Source organism: Carcharhinus amblyrhynchos, chromosome 14 (genome assembly GCF_965287045.1).
Source record: "Carcharhinus amblyrhynchos chromosome 14, sCarAmb.v2.hapA, whole genome shotgun sequence".
Classification (NCBI taxonomy): Eukaryota; Metazoa; Chordata; class Chondrichthyes; order Carcharhiniformes; family Carcharhinidae; genus Carcharhinus; species Carcharhinus amblyrhynchos.
Genome location: NC_137337.1, coordinates 5,557,415 through 5,575,779, shown reverse-complemented (window position 1 = coordinate 5,575,779; position 18,365 = coordinate 5,557,415). Strand labels below are relative to the sequence as shown.

General features: G+C 41.8%; 2 protein-coding genes across 2 annotated transcripts in view; one reads left to right on the top strand and one right to left on the bottom strand.

The window, feature by feature from the left end:
• The window catches only part of rps6ka5 (ribosomal protein S6 kinase, polypeptide 5), a 165,272-nt gene extending 157,875 nt beyond the window's left edge, over positions 1-7,397 (bottom strand). Inside the window, exon 1 of the mRNA XM_080202198.1 lies at positions 7,209-7,397. Coding sequence (XP_080058324.1) covers positions 7,209-7,266 — 58 coding nt within the window. The 5' untranslated portion in view covers positions 7,267-7,397. The remainder of the gene's footprint in view (positions 1-7,208) is intronic.
• dglucy (D-glutamate cyclase) overlaps positions 6,776-18,365 on the top strand; it is a 59,286-nt gene continuing 47,696 nt past the window's right edge. The window contains exons 1-2 of the mRNA XM_080202202.1: positions 6,776-6,798; positions 10,467-10,653. The gene's annotated coding sequence lies outside the window, so the exon portion shown is untranslated. The remainder of the gene's footprint in view (positions 6,799-10,466; positions 10,654-18,365) is intronic.

Below are 18,365 nucleotides of genomic sequence, written 5' to 3'. Positions count from 1 at the left end.
AGAATCCTACAGTGCAGAAGGATGCCAAGTGGCCCATTGAGTCTGCACTGACCACAATCTCACCCAGGCCCTACTCCCATAACCTGATGCATTTACCCTAGCTAGTCAACCCTGACACTAAGGGGCAATTTAGCACGGGCAAACCACCTAACCTGCACATCTTTTGGATTGTGGGAGGAAACCGGAGCACCCGGACAAAACCCACACAAACATGGGGAGAATGTGCAAACTCCACACAGACAGTGACCCAAGCTGGGAACTGAACCCGGGTCTGTGGCGCTGTGAGGCAGCAGTGCTAACCACTGTGCAGCCTATTACTATTTTTATATGTACATGGCAGTTCTTTTTTATAGGAGCATAACTGAATCCCCAATTGCTGACCACCACCTGCATACAATCAAACACAATTAAGATGTACAATTAACTGCTGGGCAGTATTACCATCACTTATACAACCATCCTCTGAATCCACATAGAGCAAACCATTGTACTACTGTACATGGTTTACCCATGATTACTTGTTTACTTTAGTTCTGTAACTTAAAGGTCTGTGGTTAATAGGCCCTTTGTTGTACATCCTTTGTAAGAGTTCAAATTGATACAATGAACACCAATGAATGATAAAAAATCTTAATCCATTATGAATCATACTCACAAAAAAATCTGTATAATGTCAAATGTTTTTGCAAACTGCCTTCGAACAAATCACTGCACACATAATTGATGGACTAATATTATGCTTTTAAGGGTTTTAAACAACTTTCTACAAAAGGATAGGAGTACAATGGCATGGTAGTGATGTTACTAGATTAATAATTCAGAGGCCTGGCCTAAAGAACCAAAGGCAACAATTCAAATGCCCATTTACTCTGGTAAATTTAAATTTGACTAAATAAATTAGAAATAAAGAGCTAATATCGGTAATGGAGGCCATAAAACCTCTGGATTATCATTTCAAAGCCATCTGGTTCATTAACACTCTTTAGTGAAGAAAAGCTGTCAAACTCACTCAATCTGGTTTATAAATGTTTATAAATGACAGCAGATGTTTAATAGTGCTCTGAAATGGCCTTGTAAGCCACCATTTTATTGAGGGACGCAGTTCACATCCACCTTCTGAAGGGCAATTAGGAATGGGCCTTGCTAGTGATGCCCACATCGTGTGAATGACTCTCAGTATGCCCATCAAGCAGTTCTTAATTCAGCTTTGCTTCACTGAATTCACACGACTGCCTCCTGAACCAATTAAAGCAGGTTCAGCTGAGCAGAAAATAGAAATATTCAGATATTATTAACTTATCAATAAAAGTCACAATCTCTACCTGAAAAAATGTCAGCGCCTAATAATTATTTAGTAAGACAGCAATTCCTATAAAAGGATACTGCATCAGATGCTACTTATTTATTGCAGGCTCACCTTCATATAATTTAAAAGTGAAACCAGCAGGGGCTGGTATTTAATAACTGTGCAAATGTCTACCATCATCCCAAATTTAAAAACTACTCTGGCAAGTAATTACTTGTTTACTGTTCAGGCAGGATAAGCATTCAGAAAACAACACTCTATCAAATTGTAGAGAATAGGAGAGTGCAATTGTTCATTTAAATACTTCAAGGACACAACTTGGATAAAGAACATTGAAATAATGTGGTCAGTTAATCAAGGCTGCAGTTTTTTTCAGGTCTCTGGTAGATTCTCTACAATCTTTTATTGCTCATGGATCAAGTCTGGTGTAATGACATTTGTACACATCCTTCACAGCTCATTGACTTGGGCCTCATCTCTCGCACCAAACGCTTAACCCCCCCCCCCCCGCCATCACTACTCCCAGTCCCGCCCTCAACAACTTTTAATGCTGTAAAATTCAGTGACTCCCATGTCTGAGAAGTATCTTGCACTCTTGAACATAAAACAGCCTACTCTGACGCAACCACCTTTCCCAGCTTCAAACCTCTCTTCCCCATCACATTTTTTCTCATCTTTCTCAGTTTTAAAATCATATTAATATAAGGAGTGGTCTTCAGGACAATCTCTTGGTTCTGTCTAAGCTGCAAGTATTCAATCCTGCATATTCTCCTTGGTGCATAACTTGCATTGAAATTAAGACTCATGACACCATCGCCTAATGTGGAATTCTCATCCACTTTTATCTTTCCTTGTTCATGAAATTTAAGGCTTTCAAAAACCTGTATAGTTCTCTTTGAATTTGGTCACTGCAGCCCACAGTTTGGGGAGGGGATGGTCATGTGTGTCTCTCCAGAGATAACAAGGTGCAAGTTTGTTTGATGCTGCCATGGTAGTTCCTTTCATTTGAGGGTCATAGACAGACATTTTAAAAGGCCTTTGTCCATTTTTTACTGTATTTTTAAAAATTTTTAGTTACAAGTACGCTTACATTAACACCGCAATATAGTTACTGTGAAAATCCCTCTAGTCACCACACTCCAAGGCTATTCAGGTACTGAGGGAGAATTTAGCATGGCCAATGCACCTAACCAGCATGTCTTTCGGACTGTGGGAGGAAACCAGAACACCTGGAGGAAACCCATGCAAACACAGGGAGAATGTGCAGACTCTGCACAGTGACCTAAGCTGGGAAATGAACCCGGGTTTCTCAAGCTGTGAGATAGCAGTGTTAACCACTGTGCCACCATGCCATGGGAATACATATATCTATTTTATAAGAAGTAAACAAGTTGAGGTCTTTGACCCCTCACAGTGGTGATGTGTTTTGATACTGTGAGAGAATGTGAGCCTGTCCACTTTGGCTGGGAGAATATAAAAGCAGCATGTTACTTAAAAAGAGAGAATGGGTATCCTGGTATACAAATCACAAAACGTTGGTACGCAGGTACATCAAATGATTAGGAAGGCAAATAGAATGTTGTTGCTTATTGCAAGAGGAATGGAATATAAAAGCACCCATGCTTTGCTGCAGTTGCAATTGATGGGTCCACATCTGGAGTACTTTGTATAGTTTTGATCTCCTTATTTAAGAAAGCATATAAATGCATTAGAAGCAGTTCAGGGAAGATTCACTCGACAGATATCTCGGATAGAGTATATTATATTCTTCACATTATCCTCACTACTTCATAAGGCAAAGTTGGACAGGCTGGACTTGCATCCACTGGAGTTTAGAATAATTGTAGGTGATCTTATTGAAACAGATAAAGATCCTGAGGGGTCCTGACACAGTGGGTGCTGAAAGCATGTTTCACTTTGTGAGAGCGACGAGAACTAGGGGTCACAGCTTAAAAATAACACCCTCCCACTGAAGACAGAAATGAGATTTTTTTTCTCTCAGAAGGTTGTGATTGTTTGGAACTCTCTTCCCCAGTGAGTTGTGAAGGCAGGGTCATTGCATCTTTTTAAAGCAAAGGTAGATAAATTCTTGACTAACAAGGAGATCAAAGTTTATCAGAGGTGGACAGAGTGTGGAGTTGAGGGTACAATCAGCTCAGCCATGATCTTATTGAATGGTGGAGCAGGTTCGAAAAGCTGAACGACTTTTGCTTGAGCCTAATTCGTATGTACATATATCCATAAGTAGCCTGGAACTATGGATAGTGATGGCAGAGAATCTAATTTTCTTTCCATCACATGCTAAACAAAGATCTCTCCAATTCTCGTTCAAATGTAACCGATGACAATTTTGTATTGGATGTAATGTGACCAATGGTAACAAGCTGTAAGGGTCAGCTGATCCAGTAAACCATGGAACTAATTACAGAATGATGTAATGCTCAGCTGACCAGCTGACTCACTATAAATAAGAACCTGTTGGGAATTGTGTGAGACTTGGATCGGTCGAGGGCGAGCCCCAAGTTTGGAGTAATGAAGTTTCTTTATTAAACCCGTACTTTGATTTATAAGTTGGAGTACGTTTTGTTATATTTTTATTGTCTGCATTTGAAGCGTTCCTTCCAAAGAAACAATTTTTACCATGTGCCATTGGCATGTTGGAAGGATTTGCACGTTGATAATCAATACATTTGGTCGCAATGTGATGATCTGACAATATGGAACAATGGTATCTTCCTTGGGCTGGGGTGGGACTCAAACCTGGAGCTTCTAGCTCAGAAGCAAATATGCTACCCATTGTGCCCCAAGACCATACCATGTTATGGAACAAAGATTAAATACGGAGTAGCTAATTTTGAAAAACTGAGTTTGTATCACAAAAGATTGCTTCAACACTTCTTCAGTTACCATGATCATGCTCAGAAACCTTTGATAAAGTGTGAACAATATATTTCAGCTCAATAATTTAAGATGGGTTTTTGATCAGAAGAAGCAGTGGCCAAATGCTTCCTTCGTCCTGTATGAGATTGTCAGAAGGATGGCAGGAGACAGAAACAGTCCCTAACATTCTGTCTCAGGTACCATCTCTTAAATTCAAAGTAAAGTTTTCATTCACGCGTGACCTGGATAGGAATAGAACTTGTAGCTGAAAGCTATTTTCCACGCTTGCTCTATTTTCACTGTTTTGATCATGGGCCAATGTGACTCAGCCTCAGATTAACCTCCTATGTAAGTGACAGCCTTTAACCACAATAGCCATTCTGCAGCTTCAAACGCTACCCCACGTTAACACATTCACTTCCAAGTCAGATGGTCATGGGTTAAAGCCCTACAGTAAAAAGTCTGACAACACCAGGTTTTAGTCCAACTGATTTATTTGATAGTAAACTCACAAGCTTTCGAGGTTTCCCTTGTCACCTGACGAAGAGGGAAACCTCGAAAGCCTGTGAGTTTACTATCAAATAAATCGGTTGGACTAAAACCTGACGTTGTCGGACTTTTTACTGTGTTTACCCCAGTCCAACGCCGGCACATCCACATCCAAGCCCTACGGCAGAAACTTGGAGCGCTATATCTAGGCTGACATTTTGCTGCAGGACTGAGAAAGTTCTACGCTATCTTTTGCACAAGTCGTGAAACTGAATCCTTTCGGCTTGAATTTAATGTTCCCCTAATTGCAGCAGAATTCTCTCAGTGCCCGGGCATATGTTTACCCGATATCACTAAAGCAGATTTGCTGGTCACTACTGGTGATTAGGGGACCATATTGTACAAAAAAACTGGTTGCCTATTTTCTTAATTCACAAGTTATTACACTTCCAAAGTATTTAATGGTTGAGAGGTCACACAACACCAGGTTGTAATCGCAAGCTTTTGGAGTGCTGCTCCATCGCCAGTTGAAGTGGACAGAGGTTGTGCCAACACTAACACCGGCACCTCCACTTTAATTGATCGTGAAGAGCTTTGGGATGTCTCGAAGGTCATGAAAGATGCTTGGTAAATGCAACTCCTTTTCGTTCAACCTCGTTATTCTCAACGCAATATAAAGAAAGGCTATTGCAAAGTTGTATGAATTACTACAATGAAATGTGGCGCTGAAAGAAATTGAGAAGGTAACCCTCAAACACACTTCTCTAACAGGTGCGTTTCTTCCCTCTGCTTGTCAAAAAATGCAATGTAGAAATATATTATTTGCGAAATAAATAACGCTATTGTGTATAAGCGTTAGATAATCGCGCCAGATTTTTTCAATGCCATGGCATGACTGGAGGTGTTAACTGCTCCCACTACTGCACATCACTGTCTGTTCAGACTAACTCTCGTCTCCTCCCACTTATTTTACAGCTTTGTAAATGCAATAGATTTCCCCCCAAAAGAAACAAGCTTCAATAGCAGCAAAAGGGGGAAAATATACAAGGTTTTCTTTACTTACGACTAGCCGATGAGAAAATACTCCTACCAGATTTTGCAAATGCAACAGCTACGTATTAAGTTCATCAGTTTCTACAAAAAATACCTTGTTCACCTAAAAAAAATCTCGCCCTTTCATAATAAAGTTCTAAAGAAGGAAACCCAGCGTCATCCTTGGACATACAACGTTTATGAATCTGTCTGGACACATCCCCTGAACATACATACAACCCATCACTAAAAATAAACGTATTTGATAGTTGTCAGGAATCAAGCATTAGCAGGGTAAATCTACTACGGTTTAATAACTCCATACAACGACAGCAACGAATACGACTGGGGGAGGGAGAGGGACAGCTTTGAAAAATCTGCAAAATACCTTTGGGGTCCATCATTATTAATCCCAGCAGTAAGAACAACTGCAGCGTTATTCCCTTTTCTCCACCCCCGGAAAGATTACCCACATTAAAAGAAGCATTAGCAAAATTCTCTATGCGCAGGACAGTTCCCACGAGTTTTCATGCAACGAAACATCAGGAGATGAGACAAGGCAAAGATTTCCCCACAAGTAGGGGTACAACAAACACTCAGTTGCAAACTCATTTTAGCAAAATAAAACATGCAGATCTGGCAAAGTACCACAAAAGACAATTTAATACAGATCACAGTGTCAGCAAGTAAATCACGATTCACACACCAATTTGCAAAATAAAACACCCATTCATTTTTCAAATTATTTTTCCCCGCAAGCAGCCCAAGCTGTATTTATTTCAAATGATACATTTTAATTTTCTCAGCTGCAAACTTTGGAGTCCTAAGCAGGAAGCAGGGGTTGATTTTTCTTGTTGTTTTGAATGCAGCATGTTGCCAGAGTTGCATTAGCTGTCCTGCATGCTTCACAGTCACCCACCCCTCACTCTGCTGCTCCTGGAGACGGGGTGACAGTCCCGTTCGAGCGGCGGCTGCCCCCCGGGAGCCACGGGACCGCGCATCTGGCTCAGGGCCGCGCGCTCTGCAGGAGGAGGGGGCGGGGCCGAGTGATAGGCCACAGGCACCCGCCCTCCGGCAAGCGCTTCTTCCAGGTGGGGATCGAGCTTCCCTCCCTCCAAAGGTCGGGATCGCGCTTCATTACTCCCCTCTCGGGTCGGGATCGCGCTTCTTCCCCCGCCTCGTTCCCCCCCCCCCCAAATCGGGATCGTGCTTCACCCCCCCCCTTCCCGCACGGGATCGCGCTTCCTGCAGATCGGAATCGCGCTTCTCGCCCCTACCCCGCCCCCCTCGATCTGAACCGTACTCCCCCCCGTCGGGATCGTGCTTCCTGCAGGTCGGGAAGGCGAGAGGAGCTCAGCGCACGTGACGTGAACGCACTTCCCCCGGGCCTCGGCCACCCGCCCGATGGGTCGGGATCGCGCTCTCCTGGGTCACGGACACGCGCTGTGGCTGATCGGGGCCGCGGACAGCAGAGAGCGCGCTCACGGACTCGCGCTCTTACCGTTCTTCAGCTCGTGTTCAACTGTAAACATGTCACCTTCAGCAGACCCTTCTTCCATCTTTGCCAGTGTGACAGCAGGCGCGCTGACTCCGTCCCGGTGCTCAGTGAACACTCTCTGTATGAGTGAGACGCCTCTCCCGCCACCGCCGCCGATCAATCTCCTCACAGCAGCGCGAGCCGCCGCCTCCCATTGAGCCAACTGACAGCTCCTCGTGCTCCGCCCACCCCGCAGCCCATTGGCTGCCGGGCCCGGGCTCGGGGCCACGCCCTCCCGCCTGGACACTGCCATTGGCTGGAGCTGCTGTCCATCAGCCCGCCTGGGGGCGCGTCAGTTCCGGCCAGTGGTGGAGACTGGCCGAAGACTGCGGAGCGCGGCAGCTTTCATCGCACCTTCCCTCAGTCGCTCACTCCCTCACACCTTCCCTCACACGCTCACTCCCTCACACCTTCCCTCAGTCACCCACTCCCTCACACCTTCCCTCAGTCACTCAATCCATCACACCTTCCCTCACACGCTCACTCCCTCACACCTTCCCTCAGTCACTCAATCCATCACACCTTCCCTCACACGCTCACTCCCTCACACCTTCCCTCACACCTTCCCTCAGTCGCTCACTCCCTCACACCTTCCCTCAGTCACTCAATCCATCACACCTTCCCTCACACGCTCACTCCCTCACACCTTCCCTCACACGCTCACTCCCTCACACCTTCCCTCAGTCACTTACACCTCCCTCAGTCACTCACTCCCTCACACGTTCCATCAGCCACTCAGTCACTCACAACCTCACATTTTCCCTCACACACTCACTCCCTCACACCTTCCCTCCCTCACTAACTCCCTCACACCTTCCCTGTCATTTACTCCCTCACACCCTCCCTCAGACACTTACTCCTTCATACCTTCCCTCACGCACTCACTCCCTCACACATCTTCCCTCAGTCACTCATTCCTCACATACCTTCCCTCAGTCACTCCCTCCTTCCCTCAGTCACTCACTGCCTCACACCTTCCTTCAGTCACTCACTCCCTCACACCTTCCTTCAGTCACTCACACTGCTTCCACCCAGGACATACTGCCTCCATCTTTCCCTCACTGCTACCCTATCCCTCATCCACTCCATCACTCTCCCTTGGATATTCCATCACTCACTCCCTCAGTCAATTCTCCCTCACTCACTCCTTACTCCATCTCTTACACTCCTTCCTCCACTTCATACTCACCCCATCTCTCCCACATTCCTTCCCTCCACTTCTCTCTCATTGCTTCTTCTGTCTTTCTATCTTTCTCACACTCCTCCCTCCGTGTCTCTCTCTCTCTCAAACATACATCTCTACTCCTGTCTGTCTATCCCTCACACACTCCTCCCTCTGTCTCTCTTTTTCCCTGTCTCTGTATGTCTGAGCCCTCAGGGGAGGGTGAGCAATCGATTGTCTATTGTGATATGAGGACATGGGAATGCCACTGGTTTAATGGAGGAGACTGGTACCCCCCCTCCACACACACACAACCAGCATTGTCCAGGGACAGGCTGGATCAATGGTGTAGGAAAGACTCAGTACAGCCAACCCACCCTCACCCCATACCATTAAGAAAGCTAATGCCTCTGTTAGAATGCCTTACTGTCTTTCAGACAGGATGTTAAACCAACCTTCATCCCCACGCCCGCTCAGAGTGGATGTAAAATACCCCAATATATTGCACTATAAACAGCCATCATGGACTTAATGGGCTGAATGGCTTTCTTCTGTAGTATAACAACTTTATTGCCCTATCTCGAAAAGGGTTAGAGGCAATATCCTGGCCCCAAAGAGGCTTCTGTTGTTTAAGACACCTTGCTGTGTGTAAATTGGCTGTTACGTTTCCCATGCTACAACATTTCATTGGTTGTAAAGTGCTTCTGAAGGTCCTACAGTTGAGAAAAAAGTTGTATAAATACAAGTTCTCCCATTGGGAAGATACAGCATGGGGTCCTAAAAGGCAGGATATGTTTAACTAATTCAGTGGAATTCTTTGAGGACAATTCTTTAAGTGTGGTGGACAATGGGAATTGGTGGATGTGGTGCATCTGGATTTACAGAAGGCATTCAACAAGGCTGCTGCGTAAGATAAAGGTGAACAGCATTATGGTAATATATTAGCATGGACGGAGGATTGGTTAACTAATAGAAAGCAATGAGCAGGATAAATGGGTGTTTTCTGGTTGGTGCTTAGTGACTAATGGTGTACCTCAGGGATCAGTGTTGGGACTGCAATTGCTTACAGTTTACATAAATGATTTGGAGTTGGGAACCAAGTGTAGTGTGTCAAAGTTCGCAGATGACACTAAGATGAGTGTTAAAGCAAAGAATGTAGAGCACACTGAGCATCTACAAAGGGTTATAAATAATATAAGTGAGTGGGCAAAGTTCTGGCAGATGGAGTACATGTTGTAAATGTGAAGTCATCCATTTTGGTAAGAATAACAGCAAAATGGTAAAAAAATTGCTGCATGCTGCTGTGCAGAGGGACCTGGGCGTCTTTGTCATGAATCACAAAAAGTTGATTTGCAGGTGCAGCCAGTAATTCAGAAGGCAAATGGAATTTTGTCCTTCACTGCTAGAGGAATGCAGTTTAAAAACAGGAAGGTTATGTTGCAGCTGTAGAAGGTGCTGGTGAAGCCACACCTGGAGTACTGTGTACAGTTTTGGTCTCCTTACTTGAGAAAGGATAGACTGGCACTGGAGGGGTTGCAGAGGAGATTCATTAGGTTGATTTCAGATTTGAGAGGATTGGCTTATGAGGAGAAACTGGATAGACTGGGACTATACTCATTGGAATTGAGAAGAATGAGGGGGAATCTTATAGAAATATATAAGATTATGAAGGGAATAGATAAGATAGAAGCAGGGAGGTTGTTTCCACTGCAGGTGAAACCAGAACCAGGGGGCATAGCCTCAGAATAAGGGGGAGCAGATTTAGGACTGAGTTGAGGAGGAACTTCTTCACTCAAAGGGTTATGAATCTGTGGTATTCCCTGCCCAGTGAAGCAGTTGAGGCTACCTCATTGAATATTTTTGAGGCAAAGATAGATTTTGAACAGTAATGGAATTAGGGGTTATGGTCAGCAGACCGCTCAGTGAAGCTGAGACCATGAACAAAATCAGCCATGATCTTCTTGAATGGTGGAGCAGGCTCAAGTGATCAGCTGGCCTACTCTTGCTCCTAGTTCTTATGTTCTTATGTTAAGTTCTTTCTGTTCTTTCTTTAATTCAAGATTTTCCCTGAATAAACATTTTGAGACTCTGAAGAAACTAATTATGCTGCAAGTGCAGTGGGACAGATCCTTAGTCGATCTCTGCATCAAAAGGTTATTGGTTTCAAGTCCCACTCCAGAGACTTCAGAATAAAAATTTAATCTGACGTACCAATACAGCACTGAGGGGGATGTTGCACTGTCAGAGGTATGACCTTTTCGATAAGACATTAAGCAATTTAATCTCTGTTATGCAATTTAATGTTATTTATGTTATGTATTGTAAACCAATGCATCTCTGTGTAGCATATCATATGATTATGTGGCAACATCATCAGGCATTTGGAAGATTTTCCCTCTCTTTCATCTTGGCAGCACCTATTTAATAAAGCTCCACAAATGGGTTTAGTAAGCCACTGTTTGGCAACCTTTCCATTCTTTGCTATCAAAGTGTGCTGACCACTTAGTACACAAAAATAAAAGACAAAATTAGCGACAAGGATAGTTTTCCAGTAAAAATAATCAGAAGAAGGAATTCAGACCTGGGCCTTGAGTCAAAGGTCGATGTTCTGGAGACTACTGCACTATTGGTTGAAGTACTGTAAATCAAGCCTTTGCAAATGAGTTTTTAATCTTATGAAGATTACAAAGTGTTCTTCGTAGTCTTCCTAATGCAATGACGTTGAGTTTGTGAAGCTGGAATTTCATGTTGGTAAAGATGTAAAAAATTGGAAAAATGGTGGAGTGAAAAAAAATTACGTGGTCCCTTTAAAAGCTGGTATTTGTTTCAGAGCTTGGAGGTTTAAAATGCAAAGTACATCCAAAATCCAAGATGAAACAATTGTATCAAAATATCAAGCAGTAGTCTTGACAAGGTAACCTGTTTTTGTTTGAATTTTGCTCAATCAATTTAAAGCAGGCATTCAGCTACCAGGAACCTATAAGATTTAAATGTGATGTTGTTGACAAAATCAGATCAATTCTATTGTAGGAAAATTGATAGGTCATCACAGGTATGAAAGAGAGTACAAGGGGGAAGAACAAGACATAGCAACTGCCACCTCTCAAGCTTGAGAGGGAGAGAGCAAATGCCCGTTGCCAAGAGCTAAAAGTTCTCAGCTCTCAACTCTGCCAGCTTTATATATGTCTTAAGAGTAGGCACCATCAAACCAGTGAAAGGCACTAAGTCAGAAAAAACTTAGAGAGAAATCAACCGAGAAACTCCAGAAAATTCCAAAAAACCTTCAAAAGACTAAATTCTATTACTGTTTGGTTTATTCAAACAGCATTCCAGTAGAATCTTATTCGGTATGTTACTTGTTTAGTTAAAGTTAGTTAAATAAATAGTGTTCATTTTAAAGCGAGCGTCAGGCATTTCTGTCAGTTAACTACTAAATGATACTGAAGGATATTTCACACCTTTCTGCTCACTTTTAACAGATGAGGTGAGGCATTCCACTTTGGGGGATTTGGTGTTACTTCTCAAAATGCATTGTAACACTAAGGGTGTATATATTCATTTAAAAATTGAAGAGATGAACTCTGGACTGTTGTTTAAGTTTTTTAAAACTTGCCTGACCTCAGAGAGTCAGAGATGGGAAAGCACTTTTTTTCTGCCAGCATATCAACGGTAGTACTAGTTGATTAAAACAATTGGTGGGCTCAGAATCTCCTAGAAAATGAGTCTGAAAATAAGTGAATAGGCTGTATAAGAACAACTCTATGAACCGGAGCTGGAGTGTCATTTCCAGCTGCATGTCTTCACACGTGGCAGGCCGCAGTATCAGGTCATCTAGCTCAGTGATGGATGGGGAGGGGTACCTGTTTTTGAAAAGCAACTGTTCAAAAATGAAGACAAATAATGCGATTGTAACCAAGATTAATCAGAATTAAAGTTGAAATCTGGATATAAAACATTGGTGTTTGCAAGAACTTTTTTTTTCTTAATGTGACATTCCAACTAAGAAAAATTTTTAAGAAACAACAGAAGCAAGACAAATTAAATTGGAAGAGAACTTAGTGAGGAGGAAAAGTTAAAGGGAGTACTGCAACTTAGGAACTGGTAACTGTGATAGTGGGAAAAGGTAGCACTGTAGAACCATTTGATGAGAATGTGGAATGATTTCCAATGGAGAGATTTCATTATTACCTTGCTGCAAACAGGATACCAGATGAAATAAAAGCGGCAGTTTTTCTAAGTATAAAAACTTACAAAGTATTAAGTAAGACCATTGAAGAAGACTTCTCGCCCAAAGCTTTAACCAAAGCTGAGAGATTCAGATTTCATCAATGGAACCAAGAAGAGGGTGAAAATATTCCATAATTTGTACCTGGACTACGGAAACTAGCAAAGATTTGAGAGTTTGGCCCAACCCTCAAAGGCACTCTGTGAGACAGACTTGTTTGTGGACTTCAAAATGAAGCAATTCAGAGACAACTGCTCACCAAAAGCTCCCTAACACTAAAACCTGCTGTTGAGATTGTGGTGTCCGTGGAATTGGCTGCTGAAAAAGCTCCCCAAATCAGAGCTCATGCCAAAATATATGAGATGAATACTGAGGAAAGAAAATCTCGCAATCCGCAAGCATGCCATTGGTTTCTCCAGGTAGGGCATTCTCCACAGGAATACTGATGTCAAGAAAACAAACATTGTAACTGTTCCAAGAAGGGTCACATAAACAAGGTCTGTTGACCAGACAAAATCCTCAAACCTTGAGGAAAGCACCCAAATATACATGAAAAGTTGATAGGGTAATGGAAGATAATGAAGATTCCCAGGAATACACAATGTCAGGAGGGTAGAAAAACTAAACCTCAGTCTATTATCAATGCAAACAATTTTGGGTCTACTCAAAACTGAATGGAAATGAAATTAAAATGGATGTAGGTACAGGCGCCACTGTATCTCTTATCTCTGAAACAAGAAGAAAAATTCAAGCTTGTACCATTAAAGCTTTTTAATATAACCCTAAGAACTTAAAGAGAAGAAATGGTTCCAGTGATGGGTTATATCATGGTGCAAGTTGAACCAAATGATCAATCTGAACAATTGCCATCATATATTGTGAAAGGCAATTTCATTGCACTTTTCAGAAAAACGTGGTTAAACAAAGTCAGACTAAGTTGGCAAGCAATTAACTAAATCTAGATAGAGCCAAACCCACAGTGGAACTATATGAACATCTTGTACTTGTCCCAGGTTGATGGTGTGCCTATAATAGCTGCTCAAGTGTAGAAACAGGAAAAGATGGCACTATAGAACTATTTAATGAGAATGTGGAATCATGGAGAACCTGTGGAAGAGGTCAGATCTGACGGAAGGTGGGGAAGGTCATGGACATGATTTTGAAAGGAACACTACTGGATGAACAGAAGAGGAATCCAGAATTCAACCTATGCCAAACAGACAACTTAAGTTTAATGTTACCGAACCATATTTTCATCTTTGCGGAATTGTACACTGCATCAAGTTCACAAGGACATTCAGAAATCATAAGTATGAAAGAACCCACAAGGAGTTATTTCTGGTGGCCAGAACTAGACTAATAGATTGAAGAAAGAGTAGGATAGTGTCAGATTTGTGCTAGGATACAAAATATTCCATCTCTTCAAGCATTTCACCCATGGCATTAGCCAATACAACCTTGGCAAAGAATTCATGTTGACCTTGTCGAACCAAACAAGGAATATATATTTCTCATCCTAGTGGATGCACATTCCAAAGGACTAAACTCATGATAATCAAGTCAAGAACTATTGAAAAGACAATAAAACAGGTAAAAATTGTTAGTTCTATCCCTGAACACAGCACTTCCCATTCTCATGGGTGACATGCCAGGTTTATGAAGGTAAATGACTATTTAAATCAATAGCTTCCTCCATCAAAGTGGGATTTTGATAAACCAGGACCATGAAAATCAAAGTGTACAGATTAGATCAGATAAGAACAGTTCTCAATTTTGTGGATTTGTTTGGATGCCCAGGAGAAATAAGGTACCCTTTTGGATATTGTCCCAGGACACTTTTGACAAGGTCAGGTGCCCTTTGGAATTGTTAATAGTAGGCATAAATGCCTGCAAAAAGTGCATTAACTCATTACTGTCAAGCTCATTGAAATGGTCAACAAACCTATCAAAATCAATTGCTAGAAAGTCAAAAATACCTGTAAAACAGACCTGCCAAGGCATTTAAAAGTCAGTCCTTTAAATCGTTGAAAAAAAAAGAAAAATGATTATGCGCTATTTACTGTTGTTGACATGGATTTATATTCCTGGATTAGTGCTGCATGGCTGATTTCACAACTATCCATTATCATAGTAGGGTGCCTGCCATTTCAGGTTGATTGACAGCTAATGGTGGTTGTAACTCTTTAATGTGGGACTGTGCATTCCAATGTGTCCCTGTAAGGGATTGTTCACACACTTTTGTAAGCTTTATTTAATTGAAGGAATGCAAATGAGTATTTACAAATGAATGTTTTCCCAAAATAATGAAGCCTGCAATTGGCTTCATTATATCGGGAAAACATTGGATGAACAGAAGAGGAAACCTGCAATTGACCCATCGAACTTGATTTTATAGAAGTTTCATTTCACCTCATCTCTGCATGAGTTCTGAGGTCTGCTAATGGTGGATACCAGACAAATTGGACTGGCAAGTGCAAGGTCAGAGGGTGATAGGTAGTTGGGCATGGCTTACGTTGGGACTATATAGTGCCATGGTGGGGCAGATGGAGGTGCATAGGTTGGCATTGGAGGAATAAAGAACCATGTGGGTTGGCATGGAGGATGCGAGGTTTCATGGGAGATAGGACATTGAATGTCATGGATGCTATCAGGTGAGAACATAGGTTGGCATGGAAGTTATGAGAGGTTGTTGGGCGGATGTGGACATGAGGTGGCATGGATGGATATGGGAATGTGTGTGGAGGCTGGAGGAATATTTTACTTTTTGATCTTTATTTTTAAATTATGGATACAGTGCCGGAGTCCTGAGGTAAACCTTCTGTTCAGCCCAGCTCCATACCTCTTCAGTTCTTCAGTTCTTTCTAAGGTATCTGACTCCTTTCCCAACTGGAAAATTGGCATGTGGACAGTTATTTTGAAAGGTTGTGTTCACAGGGTGGGACCTCTCCTGTGCACCTGACCTGGGAGAAAATATATGGATCATTGTCAATGATTGACCATGCTTATTAATGATAACTGGAGTTGTAAAATTGTCATTGGAGAATAGCTGTTGGCTGCGGTTCAGTGCTGGCACTTTTGTCTTTGAGTCAGAAGGTTGTGAGTTTACAGCCCCATTCCTGAGAGTGGATTAAAAATATATGTTGACATTCCAGTGTAGTACTGAGGTGTTGTCTTTCAGTGGCATTGTCACTAGACAGTAAACCAGAGATCTGGGTTCAAGTTCTGCCACAGCAGATGGTGAAATTTGAATTCAGTGAAAACCTTGAATTAAAAGTCTAATGATGAAACCATTGTCGATTGTCATAAACACCCATTTAATTCACTAATCTTCTTTAGGGAAGGAATCTGCTGTCCTTACCTGATCCGGTCTACATGTGATTCCAGATCCACAACAATGTGGTTGACTCTCAATGTCCTGTAAAATGAATTTTAAAAATATGTTAAACTGAGGCCCTGTCTGCCCCCTCAGGCAAATATAAATTATTCCACCTGGGTACCCTCACCTGGTTTTCCATAGTACTCCGACAATATTTACAACTTCATTATCACATTGGGAATTGTGTAACATCACAATAATTTGAGAAATTACTTCATTGGCTTTGTAATATCCTGGGGTCATGAAAGGCACTACAAGTCTGACATTTTTTCTTTCACACTGCTCCTGATAACCCTGAAGGCTAAAGAATTCATTGTCTGAATGGTGATTTTTGGATAAGCAGCAAGATGCTTGCCAGTGGTTAAACTTAAGCTCTACTCTTGCACATAAGTCTCAAGTCTGCCCGACATCTGGACTTTGTTAAAGAGGATGTGGAGAGAGAGTGTGCAATTCACATTGAACAGACACAAACCCTGCAAATACTTGGTTTCTCACTCTACCCAATTTCTGCATGGGCCAAGTATCTGCATGACCAAACAAGCAAACAAATTTGCAATAGAACAGAAAACTTTTAACAAGTATTTTTGTCATGGTGCACTTCTAAAGAACACTCCTTTCTACCAACTAATATATACACACACAAACACACACATATACATCCCTGTGTTTTATGCAGATGAATTCCCATGGAGGGGATTTCCTAACACACATTGTCATGACTTTAATGTTCATTTACTTTTTCCAGTGTTTCTTAAGCTGGACAGGTGGAAGAATACATCAACCACTGTAAAATTCTACTGTTTCTTCTGTAGATAAAATCCTTTTATTTTGCACTCCTGTAACCATGTCAACTGTGACGTTTAGGTTCAATACTTCTTCATTAAAATAGGCAATATTTTCAAGGTAAAATGTTACTAATGAGTGAATAAATAATTCTAGACATGGCGACCTTACTGAAGTCGTCATGACTAATAATCAGACCTTTAAAAGCCTCTTAGGGACTTGGTAATGATTTAGGGAGCAGTGACAAACAGTATAATCATGGCAACAAACTGGTACATTAACATGACAATGCAAAATGTTTAGTTATGTTCTCATTTCTTCCCTGTCTTTAATTAGTTCTTTGGGTGTTGGAGCTGCTGATAACATTGTTCTTTATTACCCTTCTGTAGGTGCTCTTTTAGAGTGGTTGAGTTGAGCTGCGGCAATCCATGTGTCAAATGTACTCCCACAATGCTGATAGAAAGGGAGTTGCAGAATTTGACCCAGTGACATATAAAGTCTACATTTATTCACAACCTCCCCCATAGGCTTGCCCCCAGTCAAATTACCTCTCTCTACTCCCATGATTATTGAGGCAAAACATTATCTGTGTTTAAAACTCAGACCTGGAGGGAAAACACAGATGACTAAATTCCAATGGAAAAAGTGCCATAAAATAGTCTTGCTTTTCCAAAATATATTGCTGATTATGATCTGAAAGCCTCTGAAGCATCAAATAGTGCAACCTTTCCCTAACTGAAAGCCAGGATCATTCTTTATAAGGGAGTTTATTTAAAATGACCAACAGAATACTTAGTCAAAAAAGATTGAATGGTTGCTAGATTGAGCCTGTAAGGGGAATTTCTCAGGATATCCCCACAGAGTGTCTTGTATTCAGCTGATCACAGCAAAGGCAGACTTGCGAAAGACAGTATGCAGTTAAAGATGTTTTATTTAACCAATATGTATTGGGAGAGAGATGGTCAGAGGATTATAGTCTCTCTCTGACATTACAGCACATGAGCACAACAGATATACATTTCTGAAGATTTGATCTTCCCACCCACCTGTCATCCAAACTGGATGGTCCAATTACATTAAAACACTTTATTACTTCACTTACAACAGCACTTTACTGAGTGGCAAAATTAAGAATTCATTGGTCAACTGAAACCATAGACTCTTTCCCCTTGTTGCCTGATAACTTCACCGATGCAAATCTGGTAGATCCCAGGGTTGTTCCTAACAGCTACAGTTCTGACAACAATAAGGGAGTCATCTTCCCTGTCTGTTTTCCTGCTCCCTTATCAGTAGAGTTATATTGCAGCTATTTATTTCAGCTAAAAGCTGAATCCTTCTATTCATTTCAAAAACCTTGGTACTGTAGCTGCCTAGCCTGCTGTTGATATACTCTATACTTCTTTATTTCAAAAGAATGCGGTCTATCTGCTTAAATGTATCTCCTGTTATGCCGAGGGGTAAACTGTTTATTGGCCAAAGCTCACAAGAAAATACAAAAATACAGTTTAAATCTACAATAGTTGTTCAAAAATGATTATATATGTGCTTATACAGATAATACCTTTGTGGCATATA